At 46.6% G+C, this 27,398-nt stretch overlaps 1 protein-coding gene across 2 annotated transcripts in view; it reads left to right on the top strand.

Annotated features, from left to right (window-relative positions):
* The window catches only part of TSC1 (TSC complex subunit 1), a 28,709-nt gene extending 2,894 nt beyond the window's left edge, over window positions 1–25,815 (top strand). For both annotated transcript variants that reach the window (XM_077284638.1, XM_077284637.1), the window contains exons 2-22: window positions 579–767; window positions 897–1,000; window positions 12,652–12,804; window positions 14,351–14,495; window positions 15,739–15,893; window positions 16,029–16,102; window positions 16,211–16,377; window positions 16,489–16,595; window positions 16,836–16,959; window positions 17,833–17,945; window positions 18,032–18,092; window positions 18,199–18,291; window positions 20,111–20,669; window positions 20,890–20,933; window positions 21,040–21,206; window positions 21,384–21,566; window positions 21,706–21,816; window positions 23,203–23,325; window positions 23,420–23,607; window positions 23,692–23,853; window positions 25,066–25,815. In XM_077284638.1, coding sequence (XP_077140753.1) covers window positions 662–767; window positions 897–1,000; window positions 12,652–12,804; window positions 14,351–14,495; window positions 15,739–15,893; window positions 16,029–16,102; window positions 16,211–16,377; window positions 16,489–16,595; window positions 16,836–16,959; window positions 17,833–17,945; window positions 18,032–18,092; window positions 18,199–18,291; window positions 20,111–20,669; window positions 20,890–20,933; window positions 21,040–21,206; window positions 21,384–21,566; window positions 21,706–21,816; window positions 23,203–23,325; window positions 23,420–23,607; window positions 23,692–23,853; window positions 25,066–25,507 — 3,381 coding nt within the window. In that variant the 5' untranslated portion in view covers window positions 579–661 and the 3' untranslated portion in view covers window positions 25,508–25,815. The remainder of the gene's footprint in view (window positions 1–578; window positions 768–896; window positions 1,001–12,651; window positions 12,805–14,350; window positions 14,496–15,738; window positions 15,894–16,028; window positions 16,103–16,210; window positions 16,378–16,488; window positions 16,596–16,835; window positions 16,960–17,832; window positions 17,946–18,031; window positions 18,093–18,198; window positions 18,292–20,110; window positions 20,670–20,889; window positions 20,934–21,039; window positions 21,207–21,383; window positions 21,567–21,705; window positions 21,817–23,202; window positions 23,326–23,419; window positions 23,608–23,691; window positions 23,854–25,065) is intronic.
* Window positions 25,816–27,398: the final 1,583 nt, after the last annotated feature.

The raw sequence follows: 27,398 nt of genomic DNA on the forward strand, positions 1-27,398 counted from the left end.
ACTTTAAAGGGTGGTTCCTGACACTGCAGACTTTCCCAGCTCCACAGGATTGGTGATAAGTTGCTGACTGACAGGTGACTTGTGCTGCACAGTTGATGATTGACAGCTGTCTTCCCCCATGACACCAGTAGTCCTGCCCTGTCAACAGGAAGAGAAACTGCAGCTCTGTTGACAGGGAGCAGCTGAATCTCTGGCAGCAGTTGCCTCTGTTAGCCACTACATGGCTTTTTTTTCCTAATGTCCTGGATATCGTTTTTAAGTAGAAGGTCCAAGCACAGACAGGCAGTGTTGTCATGGGTTCTCAGAGACCGAGGAGGGTCCGCTCATTTTTCACGGCACTCCTCTATGGCTGACAAGCCCAAGCTTTTGGGTCGTTCCCCCTGTGACTGGGGTCCATCCAGGCAGCTGTTATTATGGAGGTGGTATTGCCAGGCCTCCCTTTGATGCCCTCATGTTGGGCAATCATGGTGGGATAATAGCCGGAGAACCCAGAGTGGTCTCTTCAATAATTCCATATTATCTATGCAGTTGGCTGTGTCACCCGAGGAACAGCCATTCATCCTGTAATGTCTCTGCAGCTTGGAGGAGGCACAGATGAGGACCCTGCTGTGACCTAGAACCTCCTGTGTCCTAACACCAGCACACCCACCTGGACAGCAGCATGGCCCACCCAATGACCGTGTGGGAGAACCTCAGCCTGCTGGAGTCCACTGATCTGCAGCAACTGGACGACATACACAAGCAGATCCGGGAGCAGCTCAGCTCAGGTACTTGGGACTGGGGAGTACAATCCAGAGTGACCCCTTATTGAGGTGTCCGGAACCTGTTACTGACCACTGTATGCTCCGTGTGCCGCCATATAGTGCATGTGACCCTCCTTATCTTGTGTCCTGCAGATCGCTCACCGGTCCTTGTGAACAATCTGGTGGATCATTATCTGGAAAGTAATTCTGAACAAGCGATGCTGATCCTCTCCATGGTACAAGAGCCTCATGACAAGGTGAGGGATGAATCCATCTTGCATGATGTCGCAGCCCTAGAGTAGAAAAGTTGGTTGCTCTTTCCAGCTGCACCGCCAGTCAGGCACCATGTGGTATTGCAGCTCAGTGTATTCATCTAAGTGGAGCCAAACTACAAGACCAGACACAACCTGTGGATAGGTGTGGCACTGCAGAAGAAATCACAATATATTAGTCTTCCCAGACTGCCCCTTTAATTGCCCATGCGCAGATATGTCATGCTGACTTAAAGGGGCATTTAATTTTCTAGAAAAAAAAAACTCTCCACTTGAATGTCCATCAACTCCAATGTTTTTGGTTGGGATGAGGAGTGGCAACTGAGACTTTTCTGGGCAGCTGCGGGCTGCTATTTTCAGGCTGGGATGGCCCTATATCAATAGCCTTTTAACAGCTCCCAGCTGTCAGCTTTAGCAAGGCTGGTTGTCAAAAAATGGGGTTTTACCCCATGCCATTTAAAAAAAACAGCATGGGGACCTCTCTATTATTGATAACTAGTCTTGCTGACAGCTGAGGGCCATAACTGCCAGCTGTCAGTTTTGCCTGGCTGGTTATAAAAAATAGAGGGGAACTAAAGCTGGATTTTTTTTTTTTTTTTATTTTTTTTTTTTATAGCGCAGGAGCCAGCTGATGAATACTCCCATCATCCGCTCCTGCTGTCACTGTTATTAGCGGCAGCAGGTGTAGGCTGATGGGGAGTAATAGTCCCATCAGCTGCCGCTGTTATCAATTGAATATAACTCTCCTCATTCTCCCCTGCTCACGCTGATCGCTGGCAGAGCAGGGGAGACTGAGTGTCTTCAGCATCGGGGAACAGCGATTACTGTAGCTCTTCTTCCTTGGCGCTGGTGTGTCACATGGCTCTGTGTGCGGGACATTTTGTCACATGGTGACGGTAAAAAAACGGACATGTCACCGTGTTATACAGATGGACCGTGGAAACACACTATGTGCACACCCATTCACTTGAATGGGTCTACCGTGTGTCATTGTCTCTGGTACGTGTGAAAACTGTCACCACACGCACCGGAGCCTCGGACGTGTGAAAGAGCCCTTATGTAGTGTTTATCAATGTTAATGGTATTAATCTTAAAGGGAACCTGTCACCCCCAAAATCGAAGATGAGCTAAGCCAGAATGCTGTAGATAAGCCCCTGATGCTGGTGGGCTTAGCTCACCTTTGATTTTGGGGGTGACAGGTTCCCTTTAAGTTGTGCATTAACCCCTTTCTGACATCGGGCATAATAGTCCATAGATGTCGGACTCCCTCCCTTTGATATGGCCTTCGATGGTGAGCCCACATCTTTCCCGGCACATGTCTGCTGTTTTGAACAGCTGACACGTTCCCGGAATAGCCGCTGGTGGAATTGTGATCCACCCACAGATATTAACCCGTTAAATGCCGCTGTCAAACGTGACAGCGGCATTTAACTCGTGCTTCCGGCCATTGGGCCAGAACCCCACCCACCGGTGACCCATGTCACGTGATCGTGGGTCACCAGTCATTGACATGATAGCCAGAGATCTCCTGGAGACCTCTATGGTTGTCACTGCCGGATTGCTGTGAGCGCCACTCAGTGGTCCACGCTCATAGCAAGTGAGTAATTCTACTACATAGAGGTAATCTGACCATTACCTTTATGTAGCAGAGCCGGTCAGGCTATGGCAGCTTCTAGCCTCCCATGGAGACTATTAAAGCATGCCAAAAGTAAAAAAAAAAAAAATATATATATATATATATATATATATATATATATATATATATATATATATATATATATATATATATATATATATATATATATAAAAAAAAATAAATATTAAAGTTCAAATCACCCTCCTTTCTCTCCATTCAAAAAAGAAAAAAAAATCAAATATACAGATATTTGGAATCGCTGAGTTCAGAATTGCCCGATGTATCAATAAAGAAAAAAAATTAACCTGATTGCTAAACGGTGTAGTGAGAAAAAAAAAAAAGTAAAAACGCCAGAATTACGTTTTTTTTAGGTCGCCATGACATTGGCTTAAAATGTAGTAACCGGCTATCAAAAGGTCATCTCTGAACCAAAATAAGTTCAATAAAAACGTCAGCTCGGCACGCAGAAAAATAAGCCCTCTCCTAACCCGAGATCACGAAAAATGGAGATGCTAAAATGGTGCAATTTTTTTTTTTTTTTTTTTTTTTCACCACTTAGATAAAAAAGAACCTAGACATGTTTGGTGTCTATGAACTTGTAATGACCTGGAGAATCATAATGGCAGGTCAGTTTTAGCATTTAGTGAACCTAGCAAAATAGCCAAACAAAAAACAAGTGTGGAATTGCACTTTATTTGCAATTTCACCTCACTTGGAATTTTTTTTTTCCCGTTTTCTAGTACACAACATGGTAAAACCAATGATGTCGTTCAAAAGTACAACTCCTCCCGCAAAAAAACAAGCCCTAACATGGCTATATTGATGGAAAAATAAAAAAAAGTTCTGGCTCTTGAGAAGAAAGGGAGCAAAAAAACGAAAACGTAAAACCGATAATGCCTCCAGTGGTTAAGGGGTTAAATGCATGACAAAGTTGCAGATATTGATGAAGTTTCACATGGAAGATTGAACGCAGAAGGAATTTGTTCAAAAAGTTTGAATGATCCATTACGCAACACTAGACAGTAAGGCCATGTGCACACGTTCAATATTTTTCACGTTTTTTTCGCGTTTTTTTCGCGTTTTTTCGCTATAAAAACATGATAAAAACGCGAAAAAAAACCCGCTTACATATGCCTCCTATTATTTACAGTGTATTCCGCATTTCTTGTGCAAATGTTGCATTTTTTTTTTCCGCGAAAAAATCGCATCGCGGAAAAAAAAAGCAACATGTTCATTAAAAATGCGGAATTTTGGGGATTCCGCACACCTAAGAGTGCATTGATCTGCTTACTTCCCGCACGGGGCTGTGCACACCATGCGGGAAGTAAGCAGATTATGTGCGGTTGGTACCCAGGGTGGAGGAGAGGAGACCATATAATTGTTAAAAAAAAAAAAAAAAAAAAAGAATTAAAATAAAAAATAGTGATATACTCACCTTCGATGGCCCCGGAGGCATGCTTCCGTTCCTTTAGATGGTCTGTGTTCAGGACCTGCGATGACGTCACGGCCTTGTGATTGGTCATGTGACTGCTCAGCGACCAATCACAAGCCGCGACGTCATCGAAGGTCCTGAACACACACAGCATCTATAGGAACGGACGCCTGCAGGTGAGTATAACCATTTTTTTTTTTATTATTATTTTTAAACCTTCTATCTTTTACTATTGATGCTGCATAGGCAGCATCTATAGTAAAAAGTTGGTCACACTTGTCAAACACTATGTTTGACAAGTGTGACCAACCTGTCAATCAGTTTTCCAAGCGATGCTACAGATCGCTTGGAAAACTTTAGCATTCTGCAAGCTAATTACGCTTGCAAAATGCTAAAAAAACGCAAAAAAAAATATGCGGATTTCTTGCAGAAAATTTCCGGTTTTCTTCAGGAAGTTTCTGCAAGAAATCCTGACGTGTGCACATACCCTAAGGGAATCCCTTTGTCTTCCCACTTGTTAAAACCTTCTAATTCATGGAGTCAGATAATTTGGGGTTATGCTACAGAGGAGAATAATGTATGTCCTGAGATCAAAATATTTTTACCTCTATCACCAACTTTGTATGTCACATTTAAGGTGGGGCAAGTTGGGTCACTTTCTCTAGAGGGTCTAGCTTCTAAAGCTGATAATGGAAATTTCTCCTACGCCTCATTAGGGAACACAGGACCATGGGTGTTAAGCTGCTGGCACTAAGGGTACTGTCTCACAGTGGCACTTTTGTCGCTACGACGGTACGATCCGTGACGTTCCAGCGATATCCATACGATATCGCTGTGTCTGACACGCAGCAGCGATCAGGGACCCTGCTGAGAATCGTACGTCGTAGCAGATCGTTTGGGACTTTCTTTCGTCGCTGGATCTCCCGCTGTCATCGTTGGATCGGTGTGTGTGACACCGATCCAACGATGTGTTCGCTTGTAACCAGGGTAAACATCGGGTTACTAAGCGCAGGGCCTCGCTTAGTAACCCGATGTTTACCCTGGTTACCATCGTAAAAGTAAAAAAAAAAAAAAAAAAAAAAAAAAAAACAGTACATACTCACATTCCGGTGTCCGTCAGGGTCCCTTGCAGTCTGCTTCCCGCTCTGACTGACTGCCGGCCGTAAAGTAAGCAGAGCACAGCGGTGACGTCACCGCTGTGATCTGCTTTCACTTTACGGCGGCACTCAGTCAGAGCGGGAAGCAGACTGCGAGGGACCTGACGGGACACTGGAATGTGAGTATGTACTGTTTGTTTTTTTTTACTTTTACGATGGTAACCAGGGTAAACATCGGGTTACTAAGGGCGGCCCTGCGCTTAGTAACCCGATGTTTACCCTGGTTACCCGGGGCCTTCGGCATCGTTGGTCGCTGGAGAGAGGTCTGTTACAGCTCCCCAGCGACCACACAACGACTTTCCAACGATCACGGCCAGGTCGTATCGCTGGTCGTGATCGTTGGAAAGTTGCAGAGTGTGACAGTACCCTAAGAGGACACTAAGTAAACACAGAAAGAATAGCTCCTCCCCTGCAGTATACACCCTCCTGCTGGCTCTCAGTGAACCAGTTCTTGCTTAGTGTCTGTAGGAGGCACTTGGGTCTGTTTCAGACCCCACCATTTTTATTTTAGCTTTTTACTTTTTCTTCTATTTTTCCTTAACGGAGTGAATGGGGGTGACGGTTCCTTTCTAGGTTCCGATCTCCTCCGAACCATCAACAGGCAAGTACGTGGAGCGCTTCTCCCGTATCCTTTCCTGCAACGTTGGATGCCAGCCCTGAGCTCATATTACGGGCGACGGTTCCTTCGCGTTCCGATCTCCCCCCCCCTCAATAGCAGTCGACCACATGGATTAGCCCTCCATCTACCTCTCCTGGAGCCAGGTGCATAGCCGGACATGATATATATGGCATCCATGCAGCCCCCCTCTGCATCACCACTGATATAGCGGATGACGCATGGCGGCAGAAGCTCTCCACCCCCTCCCTGACAATGGCGACGGTGGATTGAGCACCGGCCCACCGCATCTACCGTGAGTACACTGCGGGGGCCGAGGCGCTGGGGGGTCCTGGTCCCCGGGGTATGGGAGGTCCGCACCTTAAGCCTGTGTCCGTGGGTGGTCCGTAGTGCGGCAACCCCACGAAGGAGTGCAGCTAATGATGGCACTAATAGCGGTCGCGGCGCTGCAGGCCGCAACCGCAGAGGAAAGAAGGAAAAAAATAAATACATTTTTCCCTCAATACAGGCCAGAGTTTTGGTCACGCCCACCGGCAGTTAGCCCCGCCCACTTTTCCTGGCGCTCCTCGTTCCCTGTGATGAGCTCCCACTTCCTGGTCTCGGCGGCCATCTTGGGACACCCACAGCCCTGATGCTGCAGCACTGCTCCAGCGTTTCCTATCACAGCCCTCAGGACTAGCGTTTTTCTCTGCCTACACTGCGGACCTGCCCTGGGGACTCAAGACACAGTCCCTGGGTAAGCTGCAGACACATAGCTTAACCCTTCCCCTGCTAGTAAGCGCTTTCCTCCAGGCTTTACTATGCCTCAACCAAAGCTTTACAAAAATTCTGGGAAAATCCACACTGTATTTTTCGCGGCATGTACCCCTTGTAAGGTATCATTACCCCGGGGTCACAATACTGCATAGTGCACAGCTTGTGAACCGGTGACGGCTCAGGAACCACCTGTTGCTGATACTGAACCCAGTGAGCCTAGTCCCCCTGAGTGGGTTACCTCCCTTTCCCGGTCTATGGCATCCCTGGCAAAAGCGTTAGACTCATTCTGAGACCCTTCCTCTAACCAGGGCACTAATACGGACGACGCTTCCGATGGTCAGAACCCCTCGTACTCCAGGGGTCGTACCTTGCCAAGGAGTTCTCACTCTTCCAGGAAAAGGACTCATACCATATCCCCAGACCATCAACGGTTTTCAGGTTCTGAGAGCTCCATTTCTCGCTCCCCTTCCACTGGGGCTAGTAGAAAACCTGTTTCAGAGGACGATTCTGACTTGTCCCTAGATCAGGAATTTCATCACGATCAGGAGACTCTCGACTCTCTAATTGAGTCAGTGAATAAGGCTTTGAGACTTGAGGAGGAACCCTTATCTAAAACGGATCATGCCATGTCCTTTAAGAGGACCAAACGAGCTCACAGAGTGTTCTCCACTCATCCTGAGTTTAAGCAAATTGTGGAATCTCACAGGATCCGTCCAGATAAACGATTCACAGGGCAAAAGCCCATGGAGTCCAAATATCCCTTTGCCCAGGATCTAAGAAAAGATTGGTCACAATCTCCCCCAGTAGATCCTCCGGTATCGCGCCTGGCTACGAAATCTGTTTATCCTCCTCGGAGGGCGCCTCTATTAAAAATCCAACCGATCGACAATATGGCGCGTTCTGCCTTTGAAGCCTCAGCGGCCGCACTCTTTCTATCTTTTGCCGCTACGTGGGTGGCTAAGGCGATGACCCACTGGGCTGAGGTCTTGTCTTCAGCAGTACTGGATACCAATCTTCCCCCCGAGATAGCAGAACTCGCTACTCAGATAGCCAGAGCTGGAGATTTTGTAGTGACCGCGTCCCTGGATGCCGCTGACTGCGCTTCTCAAGCCGCAGCAAATGCCATCACCATCCGGAGGTGCTTATGGCTCAGGGACTGGCGTGCGGATTCTACTTCCAAAAAGTAATTGACTTCAATCCCATATCAGAGCGGTCGCCTTTTTGTCGAAAAGCTCGACTAGTTAATTTCTGACACCACTGGAGGGAAGAGTAAATTTCTTCCACAACAGAGACCCTCTCGGCCCTTTTTGAACCTGCAACCACAGGCTCGTTCCCGATTTTTTTTTTTTTTTTTTTTTTCTCCTCGTTACAACTCAAACTGGTCCTCTATTTCCACATGTTCCGGCCGGGCACAACGTGGAGACAGAGGTTCACAGGCCTCTTTTAAGCCTTCCCCTTCATGGAGAGGCAGGCCAAGGCAGCCGGGATCCAGAGGTGCCAGAACGGGCAGACCTTCCACACAATGACTCCCTGCGGTATCCGGGGGACACCCTCAAAGTAGGCAGCCGCCTGCTTTCCTTCAGTGCTGCGTGGCTCTCGGTCGTTCACGACGAGTGGGTCCGCGATCTAGTGTCCTCCAGATACAAGATAGATCTCTAAACTCGTCCTCCAAACTGTTTTTTCCTGTCTTCTCCTCCCAGGGCAAAAGCATTAGAGTTCTTCAAAGCTATAAGCTCTTTGAGAAAAGACGGAGTTATTATTCCGGTCCCTCAAAGCGAAAGGTTTCAAGGTTTTTATTCAAACCTCTTCATTGTTCCAAAGAAGGACGGTACAGTACGGCCCATACTGGACCTAAAACTGCTAAACAAGTTCGTCAGGGTACGACGTTTCCGGATGGAATCGCTTCGTTCTGTCATCGCCTCCATGGAAAAAGGCGAGTTCCTGGCGTCTATAGACATCCAGGACGCATACCTCCACATTCCTATTTTACCTTCTCACCAAAGGTTTCTTCGCTTCGCAGTTCAGGAAGATCACTTCCAATTCGTTACTCTGCCCTTCGGCCTCGCCACCCCTCCCAGGGTATTCTCCAAGGTCATGGTGGCTGCCGTGGCCATAATCCACACCCGAGGAGGGGTGGCGCTCCCGTATTTAGACGATATCCTCATCAAAGGCCCCTCTTTCCGCTCCTGCAAGGAAGCCGTGGCCATCACAATAGATACCCTTTCTCGCCTGGGTTGGAAGATAAACTTTAAAAAATCTTCCCCAGTACCGGCTCAGCGAATTTCCTTTCTAGGAATGATACTCAACTCGTCCCGGGGGTTTGTTCTTCTTCCCCCGGAAAAGATCTGTCTTACAGCGAGAAGCTCAGAAGCTCTCTCAGCCTCGCTCTCACTCTCTGCGCTTCAGTATGAGAGTCCTCGGCAGGATGGTAGCAGCTATGGAGGTGGTTCTATTTGCCCAACTACACCTCCGCCCTCTACAGCATGCCCTCCTGGCTGTTTGGGACAGGAACCAGTTCTCCCTAGACCGTCGGTTCCTCCTTCCCCAGCGAGTCAAACAGTCTCTCAGGTGGTGGACATTGAAATCCTCCCTGAATCGAGGGAAGTCTTTTCTTCCAGTACACTGGCTAGTTGTGACGACAGACGCCAGCCTTCTAGGCTGGGGAGCGGTGTTCCTTCTTCACACTGCTCAGGGCCGCTGGTCCCCCCCCCCCCAGGAATCACGCCTTCCAATCAACATCTTGGAAATCTGGGCGATCAGGCTGGCACTTCTCCAGTTCCATCCCTTCCTAGCAGGTCACCCAATCAGGATTCAGTCCGACAACGCCACTGCAGTGGCATACATCAACTGCCAGAGGGGAACCCGCAGCAGGGTGGCCATGACAGAGGTAGACCACTGTTGTGAATTCCGCTCTTGGGCTCCCTCCGGTGGTTGTAAGTGGCATTTTTGTGAATTCTGTTCTTGGGCTCCCTCCTGTGGTTTTGAGTGGTATGGCTGCTTCTGGGATTTAGCATCAGCAGCTGTTTTCACTGATCGTCTTTCTGGCTCGGCTATATTAGTCTGGCCTGTTCCCTCATTCAATGCCAGTTGTCAATTGTTCCAGCCTGGAGTCACGGCTCTTTGGATTTCCCTGACACTCTGACCAGTTCAGCAAAGCTAAGTCCTTGCTTGTCCTTTTGCAGTTCACTTGTTGTGGACTTTGTTGTTCAACACTTTCTATGTTTTGCTCATTTGTCCAGCTTATCAGTATGAACCTATTCCGCTAAGCTGGAAGCTCTGGGCAGCAGAGTTTGCCCTCCACACCTTTAGTTAGGTGTGGAGATTTTTGCATTTCTCTGCGGTGGACTTTTTTCTAGTTTTTATTACTGACCGCACAGTGTTCTGTCCTGTACTAATTCTATCTAGCTAGAGATGGCCTCCTTTGCTAAATCTTGTTTCATACTACGTATGTCATTTCCTTCTCCTCTCAGTCATTATTTGTGGGGGGCTGTCCTATCCTTTGGGGATTTTCTCTGAGGCAAGATAGCTTTCCTGTTTCTACCTTTAGGGGTAGCTAGTTCTCCGGCTGTGACGAGGTGTCCAGGGAGTGACAGGAACATCCCACGGCTACTGCTAGTGTCTGTGTTAAGATCAGGAACTGCGGTCTGTATAGTTACCACCTGCTCAGAGCTAGTCGCATGTCGCTCCTACATCACCAGACCATAACAGGCCACATCCTCCGATGGGCCGAGGAAAACCGCTCCATGATCTCTGCGGTTCACATCCCGGGAGTGGACAATTGGGAGGCAGACTTCCTCAGTCGGCAATGCCTCGACTCCGGGGAGTGGTCTCTCTCCATCTGGAGATCTTCCACCAGATCTGCTGTCGTTGGGGAACCCCGGACGTGGATCTGATGGCCTCACGGCTGAATTCCATGGTTCCCGACTTCATGGTCCCACGATCCGGCAGCCATCGGGGCAGACGCTCTTGTACACCCGTGGCATCATTTTCGGCTTCCGTACATATTTATCCCGCTTCCTCTCCTGCCGAGTCATCAAGAAAATCAAAGCGGAGAGGGTACCGGTAATCCTGATTGCGCCAGATTGGCCGGGCGTGGTACGCGGAACTAGTTCAACTAGTTGCAGACGTTCCCTGGCGATTACCGAATCACGCAGATCTGCTATCTCAAGCCCCCTTTTACCACCAGAACTCCGAGGCTCTGTGTTTGACGGCATGGCCGTTGAGTCCTGGGTCCTAACCCAGGCAGGTTTCTCTCCAGACGTCATAGCTACCATGATCGGTGCTAGAAAGCCTACGTCTATGCATATCTATCATCGCACTTGGAAGACTTTCTTTTCATGGTGTAGCGACCGAGGACATTCTCCTCTACGTTTTTTCCATCCCTTCCATTCTCGAGTTCTTACAAACGGGTTTGGACTTGGGTCTCGCCCTTAGTTCTCTCAAGGGGCAGATCTCAGCCCTGTCTGTTCTCTTCCAACGCAGGATTGCCAACAGATTACAGGTCAAGACGTTTATTCAGGGGGTCTCCCATCGGGCGCCCCCCTATAGGATGCCGTTGGAACCATGGGATCTTAATCTGGTCCTCGGAGTCTTGCAACAGGCTCCTTTCGAACCTCTACAGGAGGTTTCCCTGTCTCTTCGTTCATGGAAAGTTGCTTTTCTAGTTGCGGTCACCTCTATTAGACGAGTCTCCGAGCTGGCGGCTGTGTCCTCTCAAGTTCCGTTCCTGAATTTCCATCAGGATAAGGTGGTTTTGAGGACATAAACCCCCCCTCTTTTCTACCGAAAGTTGTATCCTCTTTTCATCTCAATGAGGAGATTCTTACCGTCACTCTGTCCGGCACCAGTCCATCGCATCGAGAAGGCTCTTCACACACTGGATTTAGTGAGAGCTCTTAGGAGATAAATCTATAATTCAAAAGTCCTACCGAGTCAGGTCTTCCTGTCCCAGCAGGGATTAAGGCTCACTCCACTCGGTCAGTGGGTGCGTCTTGGGCCATCCGGCACCAAGCTTCGGCAGCACAAGTTTGTAAGGCTGCGACTTGGTCCAGTCTGTGTACGTTTACAAAACATTACCACATTCACTCTCAAGCCTCGGCAGATGCGACCGTCGGCAGACGAATTCTGCAGGTGGCTGTGCCGCATCTGTAACTTGTGGATGCAAGTAGCAATTGTAATTGTTTCCCACCCAGGGACTGCTTTAGGACGTCCCATGGTCCTGTGTCCCCCAATGAGGCGTAGGAGAAAAGGAGATTTTTGTGTGCTCACCGTAAAATCCTTTTCTCCGGGCCAATCATTGGGGGACACGGCACCCACCCTGTTAGCCTATTGGATTTGGTTTTTGTTGAGTTAACTTGGTTTTTGACATAGTTCATCCTTGTTAAATATTAAGCTCTTACTGCTGTGTTACCGAACTGGTTCACTGAGAGCCAGCAGGAGGGTGTATACTGCAGGGGAGGAGCTATTCTTTCTGTGTTTACTTAGTGTCCTCCTAGTGGCAGCAGCATAACACCCAGGGTCCTGTGTCCCCCAATGATTGGCTCGGAGAAAAGGATTTTACGGTGAGTACGCAAAAATCTCCTTTTCCACTTAGTTTTTTCCTTGTTTGTCCTGATACCCCGCAATGTTCAGTTGTTCCCCTTCCATGAAGTTGTGAGCCAAGAAATGGACCCAGGCTTTTGCAATGGCCAGGACAAGGTCTTTTCCCTTTTGCAGGGGAAGGGGTTTCTATTGGTAAGCGTGGCTACTTTTGAAAAGATGGTTTCCCTCTGTTAAACGAGCGGATAGCACCTTTTAAAAGTGTATTCCCAGTTCAGTGCAGTGCCTTAATTGATCGAATTGGACCATCTGTAGTTCCCTTAACACCCTGGGTGGGCCAGAGCCCTGCTATGCAAGGGGAGAAAAAGGTAAAGTTGAGTGAATACTACATCAGGGCTGTGTACCCTTTATTATCAGGATCAATAGTGGTCTGAGTTGTCTGATCCACCACAATTTCTGAGTGTTACAGGTTCTTGCAGATGACTGTCTTCTCTTTTGCAGCACTTATTGGATAAGATAAATGAATATTTAGGTAAAGCCGTCACCCGTCTGCCAACCCTGACACTACTGGGCCATGTGATCCGCCGTCAGCCATCTTGGAAGCACAAGTTGTCACAAGCCCCCGTCCTACAGTCCTTATTAAAGTGTCTTAAGGTAAAGTAATATCCATTGATAGGAGGAGTTTAATTAACCCCTGAATTATTAGTGATACTTGGGTGGGAAAAAGCTCAGCGACCACCACCACTATGGCTGCTACAAGATACATTAATGGCAGATCTGCTGATGTGATCAGATCTGCAGTCTCCAAGACTAGCAATGCTGGGAGATGACCGCCTCAATCATTGGTGGGGTCCTCACACAACTTTCCTGGACACAGAAATGGCTATTGAGTGTTTCTGGGAGATCAGCTGATCGCAGGAGGTTAGAGAAGTCGAACCTACGTCGAACCGCCACTGCAGGGGAAAGCCAAGCATTATATGGCGGATGATCTTGCAGGAGCTACTCTCAGAGACAGTTGGATCCCCCATAGAAGAGGTTTATGACCCTCTCTGCTTTTTGATCACTTTGCATAGTAGTGAACCAGTATAAGAGCTTTTTTCCCCCGTCCCAGCAATTGTGACCGCCTGGTGCTGGGAGGGGGCAGGAGCTGATGGGTCTTTAGTAGACCGAAGAAAGAAAATAAAACCTTAAAGGGGGTGTCCGCTACTAGGACACCCCTCCCCCCCCCCCCCACACACACACACACACTTCTTGATCTAAATGTTTGACCCCGATAAAATAAAGCTTATACTCGTCTCCTGTACCGGCGCTATTCCCATGGGGTCATCATTCGCAGTCCTGGGGCTCGCCGGCAGTTGAGACATGGTGCCCAATCAGCACTGACTCCACTGTCCCCGCCTTTGTATGAATTGAACATAAAGTCCAGGCTGCAGCTGATCTGACTTCATGTTCAATTCGTACGAAGGTGGGCACAGTGACGCCCGCCAGCACTGTTTTTTTTTTTTTTTTCTTTCCCCCCTAGGAATATAGTAAAGAAATACATCAATAGCCAAAGTAAATATTGAGATATTTCTTTTAAGCGATCCAATGGATACTTACATCGACACATAAACAAAAATAAATGTGAAATTGCCCTGTAAACGCCATACTTAACTAAATGAAGTACTTATCAGGATGCATAATTCTAATTCCATGTCCCGGGTCATCAGGAGACTAACTCCATCATGGAGCCAAACACGAGAGAAGTACCAGCGATGCGATAGAAGCTAGATTTTGCATCGCTAGTAGGTAGGGACAACCTAGGGATGCTTAGGGTAAATGAACAAATTGTCCTGATCATTATGGTCCTTATTTTTTATTTATTTTTTTTCCGTCCCGCCTGACGGGCACCCCTCAAGTAGTAGACTTGGTGTCCTTTTGGCTCTTAAAGTATATTTAATAAGTTATTTTTAAGGGTGTTTTTGTGTTTGTAGGTAAATCTAATTGTACCCTTTCTCCCTATATATTTCTTTCTAGTTGACCTTTAGTAGACCCAGATCAGCCCAAGATGATGACTATATCCTGTAACTGCAGCTGCCAGCCCTGTCTGGAACTTGATCGGTGCTGGTGTCTGCCAAGCCTGTAGGCAGCAGTGACCCCATTATGCAGCTGGGAGTTCGTGGTGACCCCTGTGCTAACAACAACTCGTTGTGTTTTACAGACGGACACAGATGTCGTCATTCTCACCACCGCGGTCCTAGTGTTAATCACGGTGCTGCCAATGATCCCGCAGTCTGGGAAACAGTATCTGCATGAGTTCTTTGACATTTTTGGCCGCCTGTCAGCCTGGTGCTTGAAGAACCCAGGTGAGGAGTGTAAAGGCGCTTTCTTCTTTCACCAGGTTGCCACTGTGTATACACTAGGGTACGTCTTTGTTCTCCAGGTTTTTCGGCGCACAATGCCAGCGTAGCATGCCCAGCACGAAGGATGCATTCTGGTGCTATATGTACAATGGGGTTTGGCATCTGACAAACAATTGGTATCCGTAGCTTTGGCTCCTGTAGGAAATGAGTGGACAGCAGAAGGATGTGCCATTGGTGTCCTGTTTGTGGCCAGTGGCAGACTCTTCTTGCGGGATGCCGGCCCTTCTGCTGTGAAAGCATACCAGCATGAGCAAGTGGCCTGTGACAAGGCATGAGGGGGAACGTTGGTCCCCTGCTAATTCTTAGTAAAGACTTGCCAACCTCTTCTTACATTCTACATTCCCCCATGTAAAAAAGGAAAATGCATTCTTGCCTCCCATCCTGGCGCTGTTTAAGAAATATTGGTGCTGTATGCCAGGACCTCGTGACATTGTCACTGACTGTCAACCTGCAGTCTGAGCAGCTATTGATGGGCTGCAGCCTTCACACAATTTCATTCAAGAAGTGCACAAACTGCTGCCAATCAGTGGCCACTTATGTGCTGAAGCGTTCATTGGAACACCGCCAGACATGGCACAGAAATTCCTGGAATGGTGCCGGTCCACCAGGTGAGTTTATTTGGGTCTCTTTGTTAATTTTAGGTGAAGGACATCGTTTAATAAATGGTTTATCATGTAGTGAACAATCCCTTTTAAGGGGACAGTTGGTGCGTAGCATTACAACTGCTAATGGATATTGTATCTATAGGGTGCAGGTCTGGTGTGTGTAGTGCACAACACCAGCTTGCAACTAGTTAGTGACTCCCATCTTATAAGGTAAGGAGGGCCACGTGGAACACGAGGCATTAACACCACCTAGTCCCCCTGCACCGCCAGGTCAGGCAGTATCCTGCAAAATACTAAAATGAGCTAGTTGCTATTTTGGCCAAAATACAATATCGTTCTGCTTGCACCCAGGGTCAATTAAATACACGGCTGCAAAAGTGCACATGTAAAAAATTGCCATGTCGTAGAAATGTCCCATTGTCTGACCTCACAGAGAGAGATCCTGGCACTGAAGAGCGACGGTATATATCTATATATTGCCATTGATATGTTACATGCTGTTTTGGGCTGGACCTCCAGCTTAGATTTCCAGGGACATACATGTCGATTAATGACACATCTGCTGTTTCTGCTCATGCCAGGTCATGTAGCGGAGACTTGCCTCGTCCATCTACATGCCAGCGTGTATGCACTCTTCCACCGCCTCTACGGGATGTATCCATGTAATTTTGTGTCCTTCCTGCGCTCACATTACAGTATGAAGGAGAACCTCGAGACGTTCGAAGAGATAGTGAAGGTAAAAGGTGCACGATGTGGATTACAGCCTTTTAGAGTTAGTAATGGTTGGTAAAACAACCTCAATTTCTTCCTGCACGTAGCGGCTCTGATTTCTTCATGCCATTTTGTTTAATGTATGTCTATTTCTCCTCAGCCGATGATGGAACATGTGCGAATTCATCCAGAGCTGGTCACAGGCTCCAAAGACCATGAACTGGACCCTGGCAGGTACACAGCAATCACTAACATCTTAAAATCTCCCACGATGCCATGTCACCTGGGCCTTTGACCAGCGCATTAACTATTCCTTCCATTTTACTTGCTTTTGTTTTGCAGGTGGAAAAGATTGGAAACTCACGACATAGTTGTTGAATGTGCCAAAATTTCTCTGGACCCTAACGAAGCTTCCTATGAAGAAGGATATTCTCCCCTTTCTGCCCGGCTTCGATATAGGCAACATGACGCAGTCTCCAGCCCCCACCCTGACACCTGCAGTAACCATGGTGGGTAACTGGTATAGGTTCAGTAAGGTGGGGCGGCGTGGACACCTCCGAGCTGTGAGCAGTGTAACCACTATATTGTGACTGATTTATTCTAAATCTCCTCCTGGCTAGGAAGCAACTCCTCCACACCCTTTTCCACTCCTCGGCTTTGCACACAGGAGCCCTTAATGCAGCACATTGGAACCCAGGCTTTCCGCCTGCCAGCAGAGATGGCACAGGTAGGTTATGCCAGGCAAACCATGATGTTGTCGGAGTACAGGTAGGATCACTGTTCTTTGATGATCAAATTATCATGTAGCTCGATCTTGCCTTTCCATGTTTTGGGGTTGTGTTTTTCTTTTTCTTTTTTTTTTTTTTATATACTTTTTTCCCCAGGTCATAAACAATTACAGTATTGCACGCTGCTATTGCTTGCGTCCACATTCAATAGTTTTATATGTGATGTTTCTTTTTTCTAGGACTCTTTATGGAGCCCTTCCACCCTGTGTGGGATGACTACTCCCCCCAGCTCTCCAGTCAGTGCGCAGCCAGACGTGTCTCTTTTTGCTTCCCGTCCTCCTGGCAAAGCCGTGAGCACACAGAGTAAGTGATGGACACCTCCTAGGCATTGTAGTATCTGGTGGTTTTTCAGGAGGGAGACCTCTTGACCCAGGGAATATCCTCAGCCAATTGCTTTGTCTCCTAGATTCATTCACCTATTAGCTTACCCCTTAGCGACTTACACCATACACTTGGGGCAGATTTGCACTCTGAGGCGTGAAGGCTGGCAATTGTCTGGATACTACTGCATTACACAGCATGATCAGAGCTGGCTCAGGTGGAGATGATTTAACCTTTTAAATGCCTCTGTAAAGCATAACGTCAGTATTTGGATGGTAACAAATATGGCAGCTGTCCTGACAGCAATAGCCCCATTTGCAATGCGATCATGGCATCTGGGAACCTTGTCAGCTGTGTTAGTCCACCTCAGAGGAACAGACTATGGTGGTATTTCATAGGAGGTCATCAATTATATGATAAACTGCTGTAGTTTAATATTGCATTAAACCAAGTGACCGCAGGTTCAGTTCCTTAAAGGGATTAATGAAAAATGTTGAAAAAAAAAATATCTAAAAGGCATCTAGATCAGTTGAGAATGAGTGGCGTGGCGGTCCAGATTGTGCACTGCTGCACCGAACTTACCAGGATAAGTGCCCCATTCAGCCTAGTGCTGCAGAGGCCGGAGCTCCACAGATCAATAAGTTATTCCCAACAGTCTGATACTGATATTAGCCTGGCCTTCTCAGATCTTATCGCTAGTGTGGTTGGACAACCAGGAACCACAAATCATTACTAGGAAGGATTCCCTCTCCCAGACTTGTAGTTTTGTGTTTGGGCTGATGCTTTTCTGGATTATCAGATACCGGAGAAATGTTGGATAAATTAATTTGTACTTTGCTGTGGTCATTTTTGTAGGCGGTAAAGGAACCCCTATGGGTACACCAGCAACCTCCCCTCCACCCAGTCTCAGCTTTGATGACCCCATGCAGGCCATGAATGTCTCACACGCCATATTGACCCCCAGAAAGGCAAGTTGTATAAAGACAGACCCTGATATGATAGAGAGATATATATATATATATATATATAATTTTTATTTTTTACCCCTTAACAGAATGAATCCCCCAGTCAGGAGAAGCTCAAGCAACAGCTCGGCATGGGAGAAATGGGCTCTGGTAAGGTGCTGGAGGGAGCGTGCGTTAGGGGGTTACCCTGACTTTGTGCACTTAAGGGTGCTATGGTCTTGTTTCTAAGCTGCAATATTATTTTTTTTATATATAGATAAAACGTCCAAAGTTCAGAAGTTTGTGTCACTGAGTGACCTCCCTGAGGTGATAGAAGAGTTTACAGCAGACCAGAGTAATGCAGAGGAAGGTGAGTACGTGTGGTTAGAGCTGCTTGGTGACCTGGTGATTAAACTATACTATATATAGCGCTAACATTTACCCGCAGCACTTTCCAATTAAGCAGGGACGTGAACAGACAAAAACAATATAATGTAGCACATTTCACCAGTTGCTGAAGAAGTGAGTGCCCTGCTCGTGAGCTTATAATATATAAAGAGTAAAGAGGTTGTACCAGATTCGGAAGTTACCCTCTATCCAGAGGAGAAGGGATAAGCTGCTGATCTCTGGGACTTCCACCAATCCTGAGAGCCCCGACTGATTGAATCTCAAAGGTGTTCTCCATTCTCGCTGGGATCACTGGAGGTGTGCATGCTCAGCCTCTACTCAATTCGGCCGGGGTGCTTTTGGGATCAATGGGGGCATCAGCTATTGGGAGCTTTTCACCCTCTTCCGTCCATAGATAGGTGGTCATGTTCAAACATATTGCATATCCTTAACCCCTTGACAACCTTGTGATTTTTAGTTTTTGTTTTTTGCTCCCTTCTTCCCAGAGCCATATCTTTTTTCTATTTTTCCATCAATATGACCATGTGAGGACTTATTCAAAAGTAAAACTCGTCCCGCATTAAACATCATTACAGATCATGTACCGGAAAACTGGGGGGAAAAAAATCCAAGTAATAATCTTTATTTTTATATAGCGCTAACATATTCCGCAGCGCTTTACAGGTTGCACACATTATCATCGCTGTCCCCGATGGGGCTCACAATCTAAATTCCCTATCAGTATGTCTTTGGAATGTGGGAGGAAAACCGGAGGAAACCCACGCAATCACGGGGAGAACATACATACTCATACATACTCCTTGCAGGGCTTCCTTCTATGTGTAGCAGAAATTATCTGCTATGAACACTAGCCATGGGGCAGCACTCACAGCAGATCTGCAGTGAAAAGCGTGAGGGTCTCTTGCAGACCCCTGGTTGTCATGCTAACACATCGGTGCCCTGTGATCATGTGACAAGGGAGCCGATGGGTGGATTGTGATTCCACCCTCGGCTATTAGAGGCATATGACAGCTGATCAAATCCACTATCATGTGCTGGAAAAGATGCACCAAAGAGGGGGTGAAGGGGTCAAGAGAATCTCCACTGTAAAGATAGGAGGGGAGGTCTCGCAACTCGGAGACTTCCATAATGGCCAGTGGGGCTAGCAATGTGATAAGCTGGCTGTCGCTTTAGGCTTGGTTGCCTTTCACTGAGATATGCCAGAATTGGTGCTGGCATGTCTGTGTCTATTCTTGCAGTTGTGTGGCCATGTTGCTTTGCTAGTCTCCCTGGTCCGTTGCGTCTGTAACAGTTTTGTGCTCCATGTTTGCGGCCTTCATATTAATACTTTGTCTATGTAAATGTTTCATCTCTCAGGACCACAGAATCAAGGTAGGTTGTGTTAATAAGGTAACTTTACAAAGCCAGCACGGTGACGGCCAACTATTGCGGGGGGCTTTTGGTGTGGGGTGTTTGTTTTTTTTGTTTTGTTTTTTTTTTAAATGAACTTTGGCACATATTGGTGTCTCCAGATATTTGGGTAACACGTGTGGTGTGTCCCAAAATGTGTGACCGAATGCGGTAAATACAGCACTGGATGTACGGTACTAGTGTTCATTTTCGGTAGTTCAGTTACACACTGGTTTACATGTGCATGCTTCTTTGGTGGGGGGGGGTCTCTACCATTAGTATTCAACACTTAAGAAAATGCCACAAGTGTGCTGTGCTCATCGGGTGCAGCATTAAATGCCTTTTTATTGCATGTATGACTGATTTATCACCTTTAACTCTTTGTGCACCAGCTGCTATATCCCAGGAGCTGTCGCAGATCGCCACCCATTCTGATCATGAGCCAAGTGTTCGCCGCGGGGGCTTTGATTCACCGTTCTGTCCTCAGTCTGAAAGCCAGCCCAACTCTCAGAGGAGGAGCAACACTGGTAACGTCCCCCAGACCCCTGATAACTCAGCCGCTAACAAGCCGCCCTTCAATGGCTCCCAAGACTCTTTAAAACAGGCATTCACCCCCATTGAGCCCCCCAATGGAGCGGAGAATGACAACTCAGGGAAGACACAGACTACTAACTCTTTGCCCGAATCCAGGAACATCCTTACCCCCAGCCCTTGCAAAACTCAGGCCCGCTGCAGATACTGCTTCAATCCTGCCCCTTACGAGCACCTTTTCGAGCTGGCTTTTCCTAAAACGGCGAGCTTTTTCATCTCCAAAAAGACAGAGGAACTGTACAAAAAATTGAAAGGGAGCAACGAAGAAGTAGAAGAAAACAGCCCTTCAGTGTCTCCGGCAGAGGTGCTCGACAGGCTTATACATTTAGGGGCTGACGCACACACCAAAGAGCTGAACAAGTAAGTACTGACTTGCACAAGTCCTGCAGTATTGTGTATCCTAATGATAAGAATACCCACTTGGGTACATATCCTCCTAATGCATCTGCACAGCCATTACACGAACACTTCCTAAGTGTAATATTCCCGATCCTGAAATCTAGGCCTCCAAGCCTCTCTGACCCCTGTGCTGCTGTATCTAAATGTTGGCTGATCCACTCTGCTTTGCTTTATTTTGTAGATTGCCTTTACCCAGCAAATCAGCTGACTGGACTCACTTTGGAGGTACGCTACACTTAATAGTCGCCAAAGGACTTCCAAAGCTGTTGCCCCATAAATTCCACCACTCTGCAAACCTGCAGTCTCAGATGTGATTGTTTTGATCTGTCAGGTTCACCCCCCACTGATGAGATCCACATCTTGAGGAACCAGTTGGTCCTTCTTCATAACCAGCTTTTGTACGAGCGATTTAAGAGACAGCAACACGCCCTGCGCAATAGACGGCTGCTGCGCAAGGTGATCAAAGTGACCGCCCTTGAGGAACAGAATGCTGCTATGGTGAGTGGACATCATTTAGTCTGATGGAAAGGGTCTGAAAAGTGTAATGTAATAGAGGCATTTTTCCATGCTGAGCGGGCCCCTTACTCAGTGCCACCACGGGCAGCCTGCGCATCCCTTGCTCTCAATAATTGTATTCATTCTACTACTGTGACTCTTCAATTTTTCTTTTACTAGAAAACCCAGTTAAAGATGCAAGACGCAGACATACAGACTGCGAGGCAAAGCCTTATCCAAGAGCAGGTGCGTTACAACAGGCTGCAGGACGAGAAGGACACTGTGCTCACTCAGCTTCACAGCCAGATCCGACAACTCCAACACGACCGGGAGGAGTTCTACAATCAGAGTCAGGAGCTGCAGGTCAGACCCCAAAAGATCGCCTTTCAAGTTAGCATATGCCATCTTGATGTCTTGGCTGCCTGCAATAAGTGACCAGCTTCCAGTTAGCCTTCACTTACATTTTGTCTCCTTTGCTAATTGTCGCCTCTGCTTTTTTTAGACTAAGCTGGAGGATAGCCGCAGTACGATAGCGAACCTGCGGTCTGAGCTGAAGCTATCCAACAACAAGGTGTGCAACACGGAGCTGAGGCTCAGCCAGGTGTCTCAGAAGGTGAGGATCCATTTCTTTTAAAATGCTCATGTGCCCACCTGCAGACCGGGGTCCCACTAGCAAATCGCATCCGATGAGCTATGCGAATTACTTGGCTCAAGTTCTGCTGCGAGCGGGAGCCGAATGTCAATGCTCTGTGCTCAGATTGCCTCGCGTGAGAGGATCACAGCACAGCTGCGGAGGAGATGGGGTAAGTAATTTGTCCATCTCCTCTGCTGTTGACGTCGGCGGGAATCGCACTGCACTCAGGTTATGTCGGAATGAAGTGCGATATTTCAGGTGCACCCATAGACTTGTATGGGTGTGTGTGATCTGAATTCATCATGTTCCGATTTTTTTATATTTCCCCTGTCCAATCAAAGCAGAAAAAGAAAATGCAATTGTGAGCAGAACCATAGGGTTAAATTGGTCTAAATGCAATCCAATTTTTAATCGAATTGCAATCGTTCAATTTAATTTCAGGTGAGAGCGAGCCCATAGACCGTAAACTCCTAGGCTGTGATTTCTCAGTACAGAAATGCTGCAGGTTCTCTGTCCAGACTCAAAATACTTAATGAAAGACAGGAGTAGAAAAGTGGACGAGTTATACAAATCTGGGGAAATTGACTAGCTGTTGCGATGGTTAAATCCGCGGCTTGTTCAATTTGTCTGGGCTCTGTTGCAAATTTTTCTAAGTGAGTTGGGTAGGAAGACCAAATTTGCATGAATCTCTTAATTGAATATTGCAGAAAATTACAGATATACCTAAGCTGTCGCTCCTGGGGTAATAGTGCGGTGACAAAACTGATTCTGGCAACAAAAAGTAAAAAGGGGAACATTTTTTATTTCTTTTTAAACTTTTATTCCTGCAGTCGTTTGATCGCTTGCTCTATATTCCCCGATATTGCAATATAGGCGATATGATTGTCTCCAGTTAAACCCAGCTTGTGTGCAAGCACGGCAGTCATGGAGGACAACAACAGACCCCCAGCTTCCCATGTCATCTTACTGGTACCCTGAAACCCTGTTGTATGACACTGCTTTCCAGACGATGCGTTGCGAATGCCACTGTCAGAGATTGAAACTGGCATTTAAGGGATAAAACCACCACAATCGGAGCTCAGCTCTCACAAACAGAGCTCAATGACCAAGCTGTGGTATATGGATAAATGGCTTGGCTGGAAGGCAGGAGAAACCTCCTGGGTATAGGTATGAGTCCTAGGCAGGTAAGAGTAAGGTCCCATTAAGTGGGGTAGTGTAGGTGGCTGGGGTCGTCTGGAGATGGCCCCTTCTACAGGCCCATGGGGTCAGTGAGTCTCGGTCCAGCCACGTAGTGAGGGAGTGTGGCATAGTTTTGCTAAAAGCAAAATTTACTTTTTTTTTTTTTTTTTTTACTTTTATCTGCAGCTTTCAAACAGTGAGTCCTTACAGCATCAGATGGAGTTTCTGAATCGGCAGCTGTTGATTCTCGGGGAGGTGAACGAGCTTTATGTGGAGCAACTTCAGCACAAAAACACCAATGCTGATAAGGTACGAGCAGATGCGAGTCCGGATGTTGCCGCTGCATTGCAATACTTTTGCAGCAGTAACTATTGATTTTATTCAATGTTGCTTTTTTCTTTAGGAAGTGGAGATGCTGCAGGGGTCTTTTAAAAAGGATCTGGAGAAAGCCCGCTGTCTGGGGGTGCAGCAGAGTCAGAGACTAGAGAGCGTCCAGAAGAAGATTGCGGAGCTGGAGGCACAGCTGGCCAAAAAGGAGATGCTGTTCCAGGAGCAGAAGAGGTTCCTTGAAGATGTGAAACAGAAGCAGAGGTATTCACCAAGTGACATCATACCAGTCTTCGTGTGGAAAGGAAACTCCAAGGCTTTTTATTAATGTCCTGTCTGTGTATTAAGTGCGCAGCTCCAGGCGGCACAGAGCAAGTACAACGCTCAGAAAAGGATAAGTCAGGTCTTTGAAGTGGAGATCCTCAGCCTGTATAGCCAGCTCGAGAAGGAGGGCTTGTTAAAGAACCGAAAGGAAGAAAAAGCTGAAACTGCAGAGGTTGCGGAGGAGAGGTGAGATGGTTAAAAGGATTGATTTTTCCAAAGATGAACAAGCTTTATTTACTCTTTTAATACTTTAAATTCATTGTTGTAATTGGGTTTTATAAATAAAAAATAAACTTCAATCTCTTCTATAGCCCATGTTGCACAGGCCATTACTGGATGCCGAATGATTAAGCTGAGAATCTGTCAGTGAGCCGCTAGGAGAGTTGGACAGTGATCATAATAGCACGTTTCCCTGCACATTTTATGATGGGATTTGTTGTCACACAGAAAGACACGTAAGCAACTCTTCATGATAGTGACAGATTCTCTGTGGTCTCATTCTCCAGCCAACAATGGCCAAAGTATCTCCAAAACTGTAGAAGGCAAACGGCACAAAATTTAGAATCAAATCCAATTACAAAAATTAATCTAGCCCAAAATGGATGCCTTTATAGGAAAAAAAAAAGAGAGAGGGTCCACAAAGATGAACCCCTTCCTTGGGTTTGTCACTCTCCATTGTGATCTGTAGACGTCGTCCAAAAAAATTGTAGGAGGGTTTCGGTACTTGGTGAGGTAATACACACATAATGGGTATGTTAAAGGGGTTGCAGTAATTCAGCAATATAAACCCTGTCAATATGACTTATTAGGGCCTCACAGGTGGAGAGACGCAAACCTCGTGTGCTCGGTCCGGCTACCTCTACATCAGCTGCTGTGATCCTACAACTCCCAGCATGCTCCGACAGGTAGCTTCATCAGTCTGGTTACTCACCCTTATTCTACACAGCCAGTGCAAGGAAAATGTTTACTTTTTATGGCTTGTGAGTGGGGGGTCTCAGTGTTGAACCCACAGCAATTAAACTGACTGTTGCACTGGCTCCTTTACTGTGAGCGAGCTGTGCCATTCCAGCTGTGATGTCGGTAAGCCAAACCGCTGACTTTTCATTTACTGACTCAACAGCCCAGGTCACTACTGAGCATATGCGTAAACTGCAGCACAGATTCATCTCTGCTAAACTGCAGCACAGATTCATCTCTGCTAAACTGCAGCACAGATTCATCTCTGCTAAACTGCAGCACAGATTCATCTCTGCTAAAAGCTGAGATCCTTAGATCAGGATCAGACATTTCTAGGACAGTTCATAACTTTCCCAAATTATGAAAATATTTACAACACGGCTGACTGGGAAGGAGGATTGCACTGGTGCTCTTAAGTTCTTACATTGTTTTATTTTACAGGTTTGGTAACGATGACGCAGAGGTTTCCAGTCCGGATGACTTCAATAAGGAAGAACTGAATGTTGGTAATGGTAGCAAAGCAATCGTGCACACAAGCCCTCAGTCTAGCAGTGGAAGCAGCAGCAGCAGTAGTAGCGGAGACTCCACCCCAGAGAAAGCCACTAACTTGCCCCATGCCATTAGAGAAGTGCTGGAGTTGCCTCCCAGCGGCCGTCTGACTATTGGCTCGTACCCGAATGCTAAGAGTTTTCTTGGTATCCGTGCCCGCGAGCTGTTCCGTAACAAGAGCGAGAGCCATTGTGACGAGGAAGGAATAAGCAGCCTCTCTGAGATCCTGAAAAATGAGCTCTGCCAGGGAGAGGGATCTGAGGCCGGGGTCTCATCAGCGAGTAACGTGGGAAGCCAGCGTGTGCCGGATCTTCAAATCATGGATTACGATTAACCAGACACATCACAACCACAGTTGGGAGGCGAGCAATCAGTGTTACTTCCTTCTGGCTCCTGGCTTCACTCCTTGTTGTTGTGCTACTCCTGCAGTGCATTAGTAGCCGACCACTGGAAGCGGTGGGGATCAAGGAATCTGTACGTCATCTCCTGCTTTATTTAACCCCTTCATGTAAGCCGTTACATGGTTCAGAACGACCATCAACCCTTCTGATCACTGGCACTATTTGCACTTGCTGAGTCTGGAGCGATTAACAAATTTATCATTGGTGCACCCTGAGCATTTAAATACTGGAAATAAATAAACTTTTTTTTTTTTTAGTATTGACCCCCCCAAGTAGGTGAAGCCCGTAAGCCATCCTGTAACTGATAACTTAGGACATATCGTCAGCGTCTTGTCCCCAAATGGCGCTGGAATACGGCAGCTCAGTCCAGTACATTGCTTTCTAGAAGTGGCCTTATATGTTAGTTGGATGCCAAATGACGTAAGGGACCAATCATTTACCTGGGCTCATCTGATCTGTCCCCCAATTTTCTGCACAGCCCCAATACAGAGCTCACCACCAGTTCCTTCATCATTTCAGTCTGCCATCCATTGGGACAGCCATACTCATCCATGTACAAATCTGTATTTTGGCCTAAACACGAATTTAGCAGTTTTTTTTTTTTGTTTTTTTTTATAAGTCTATAAATAATTGCACTTTAACAAAAGAGGGAAAACCTGACCTCAAATTAAACACTACACGTTGCACCAGTACGTTGGCGGATCAGACACCCTAAGTCACTCTTTCATGACAGTCCTCCTCGACCTGTAACGTGCCAGTTACTGGAAAACTACTTCCAACATGATGGGAGTTGCAATTGGAAGTGCACAGGTTGCAGAGAACTGCTTTAAGCATTAACTCACCTTCACTCTTTGTATTACACCCTAATTCCTAGTTTACAGCTTGAAAACCCCAGAGAAAAATTGGTTCCCAAATCTGACTACAAATCATTGCTGGAATATTTATTTTTTATTTTTTTTTTACCTTTTAAATTTTGGGCAAATCTGAACTTTTGTTCCTTGTAATGGTAAGATCGTAAAGTTTACATTGTGGGTAATTGCAGCGAGTTGTAAAATGCAAACAATTATCTGATTTCTCTTAATATGGGAGCAAAATATTTATGCTCCTTATATTGGACAGATATTGGCAATTGCACACTTGGCTGCAATTTTGTAGGCTTGCCCCATATTGGTTGTGAATTCATAATCATTACTAGTAAATAATGCAGCCTCCTGTTAAAATGGATAATAAATATTTGAAAAGGGGGTTATATTAAATTGCTATATTATTTCCTGCACCACTATCCAGTAGGTGACGTCTGATTTTGCAGCTCTGACACATTTAGGTGCTGCAATTCCAGGGCTGGCCTGTTCAGCCAGAGTGGTGTTGATTTTGGTGGGCGGGAAGGGAAACTTTTGCCATTCTTTCCTATAAAGCCATAAAATCCTTTGTGGTCAAAGACTATGACCCAGCAAAGAGTAATGATTTTTTTCTTTCCCCTCCACTGCTCGGTCTAACCCATGTCATGTTCTTGCCATATAATTTTTTTTTTTTTTTTTTTTTACTTTTACTTTATTTTGACCTGCGGACTACGGTTCCCATCCTGCAAGCAGAGGTACAGACAGGCGGCAGAAAGTATTAGTCCAGAGCAGACTATACCCCAGGATGTCAGGACTGTGTCAGACGATTTGCTTGTGTATAACTGTGAACAAATAAACAGATTTATTCTTTTTGCACTATTTCTGTCTTGTCATTTTATGGCTTTAACCCCTTCATGACCTTGCCGTTTTTTGCAATTCTGACCAGTGTCCCTTTATGAGGTAATAACTCAGGAACGCTTCAACG

Source organism: Ranitomeya variabilis, chromosome 2 (assembly GCF_051348905.1).
Source record: "Ranitomeya variabilis isolate aRanVar5 chromosome 2, aRanVar5.hap1, whole genome shotgun sequence".
Classification (NCBI taxonomy): Eukaryota; Metazoa; Chordata; class Amphibia; order Anura; family Dendrobatidae; genus Ranitomeya; species Ranitomeya variabilis.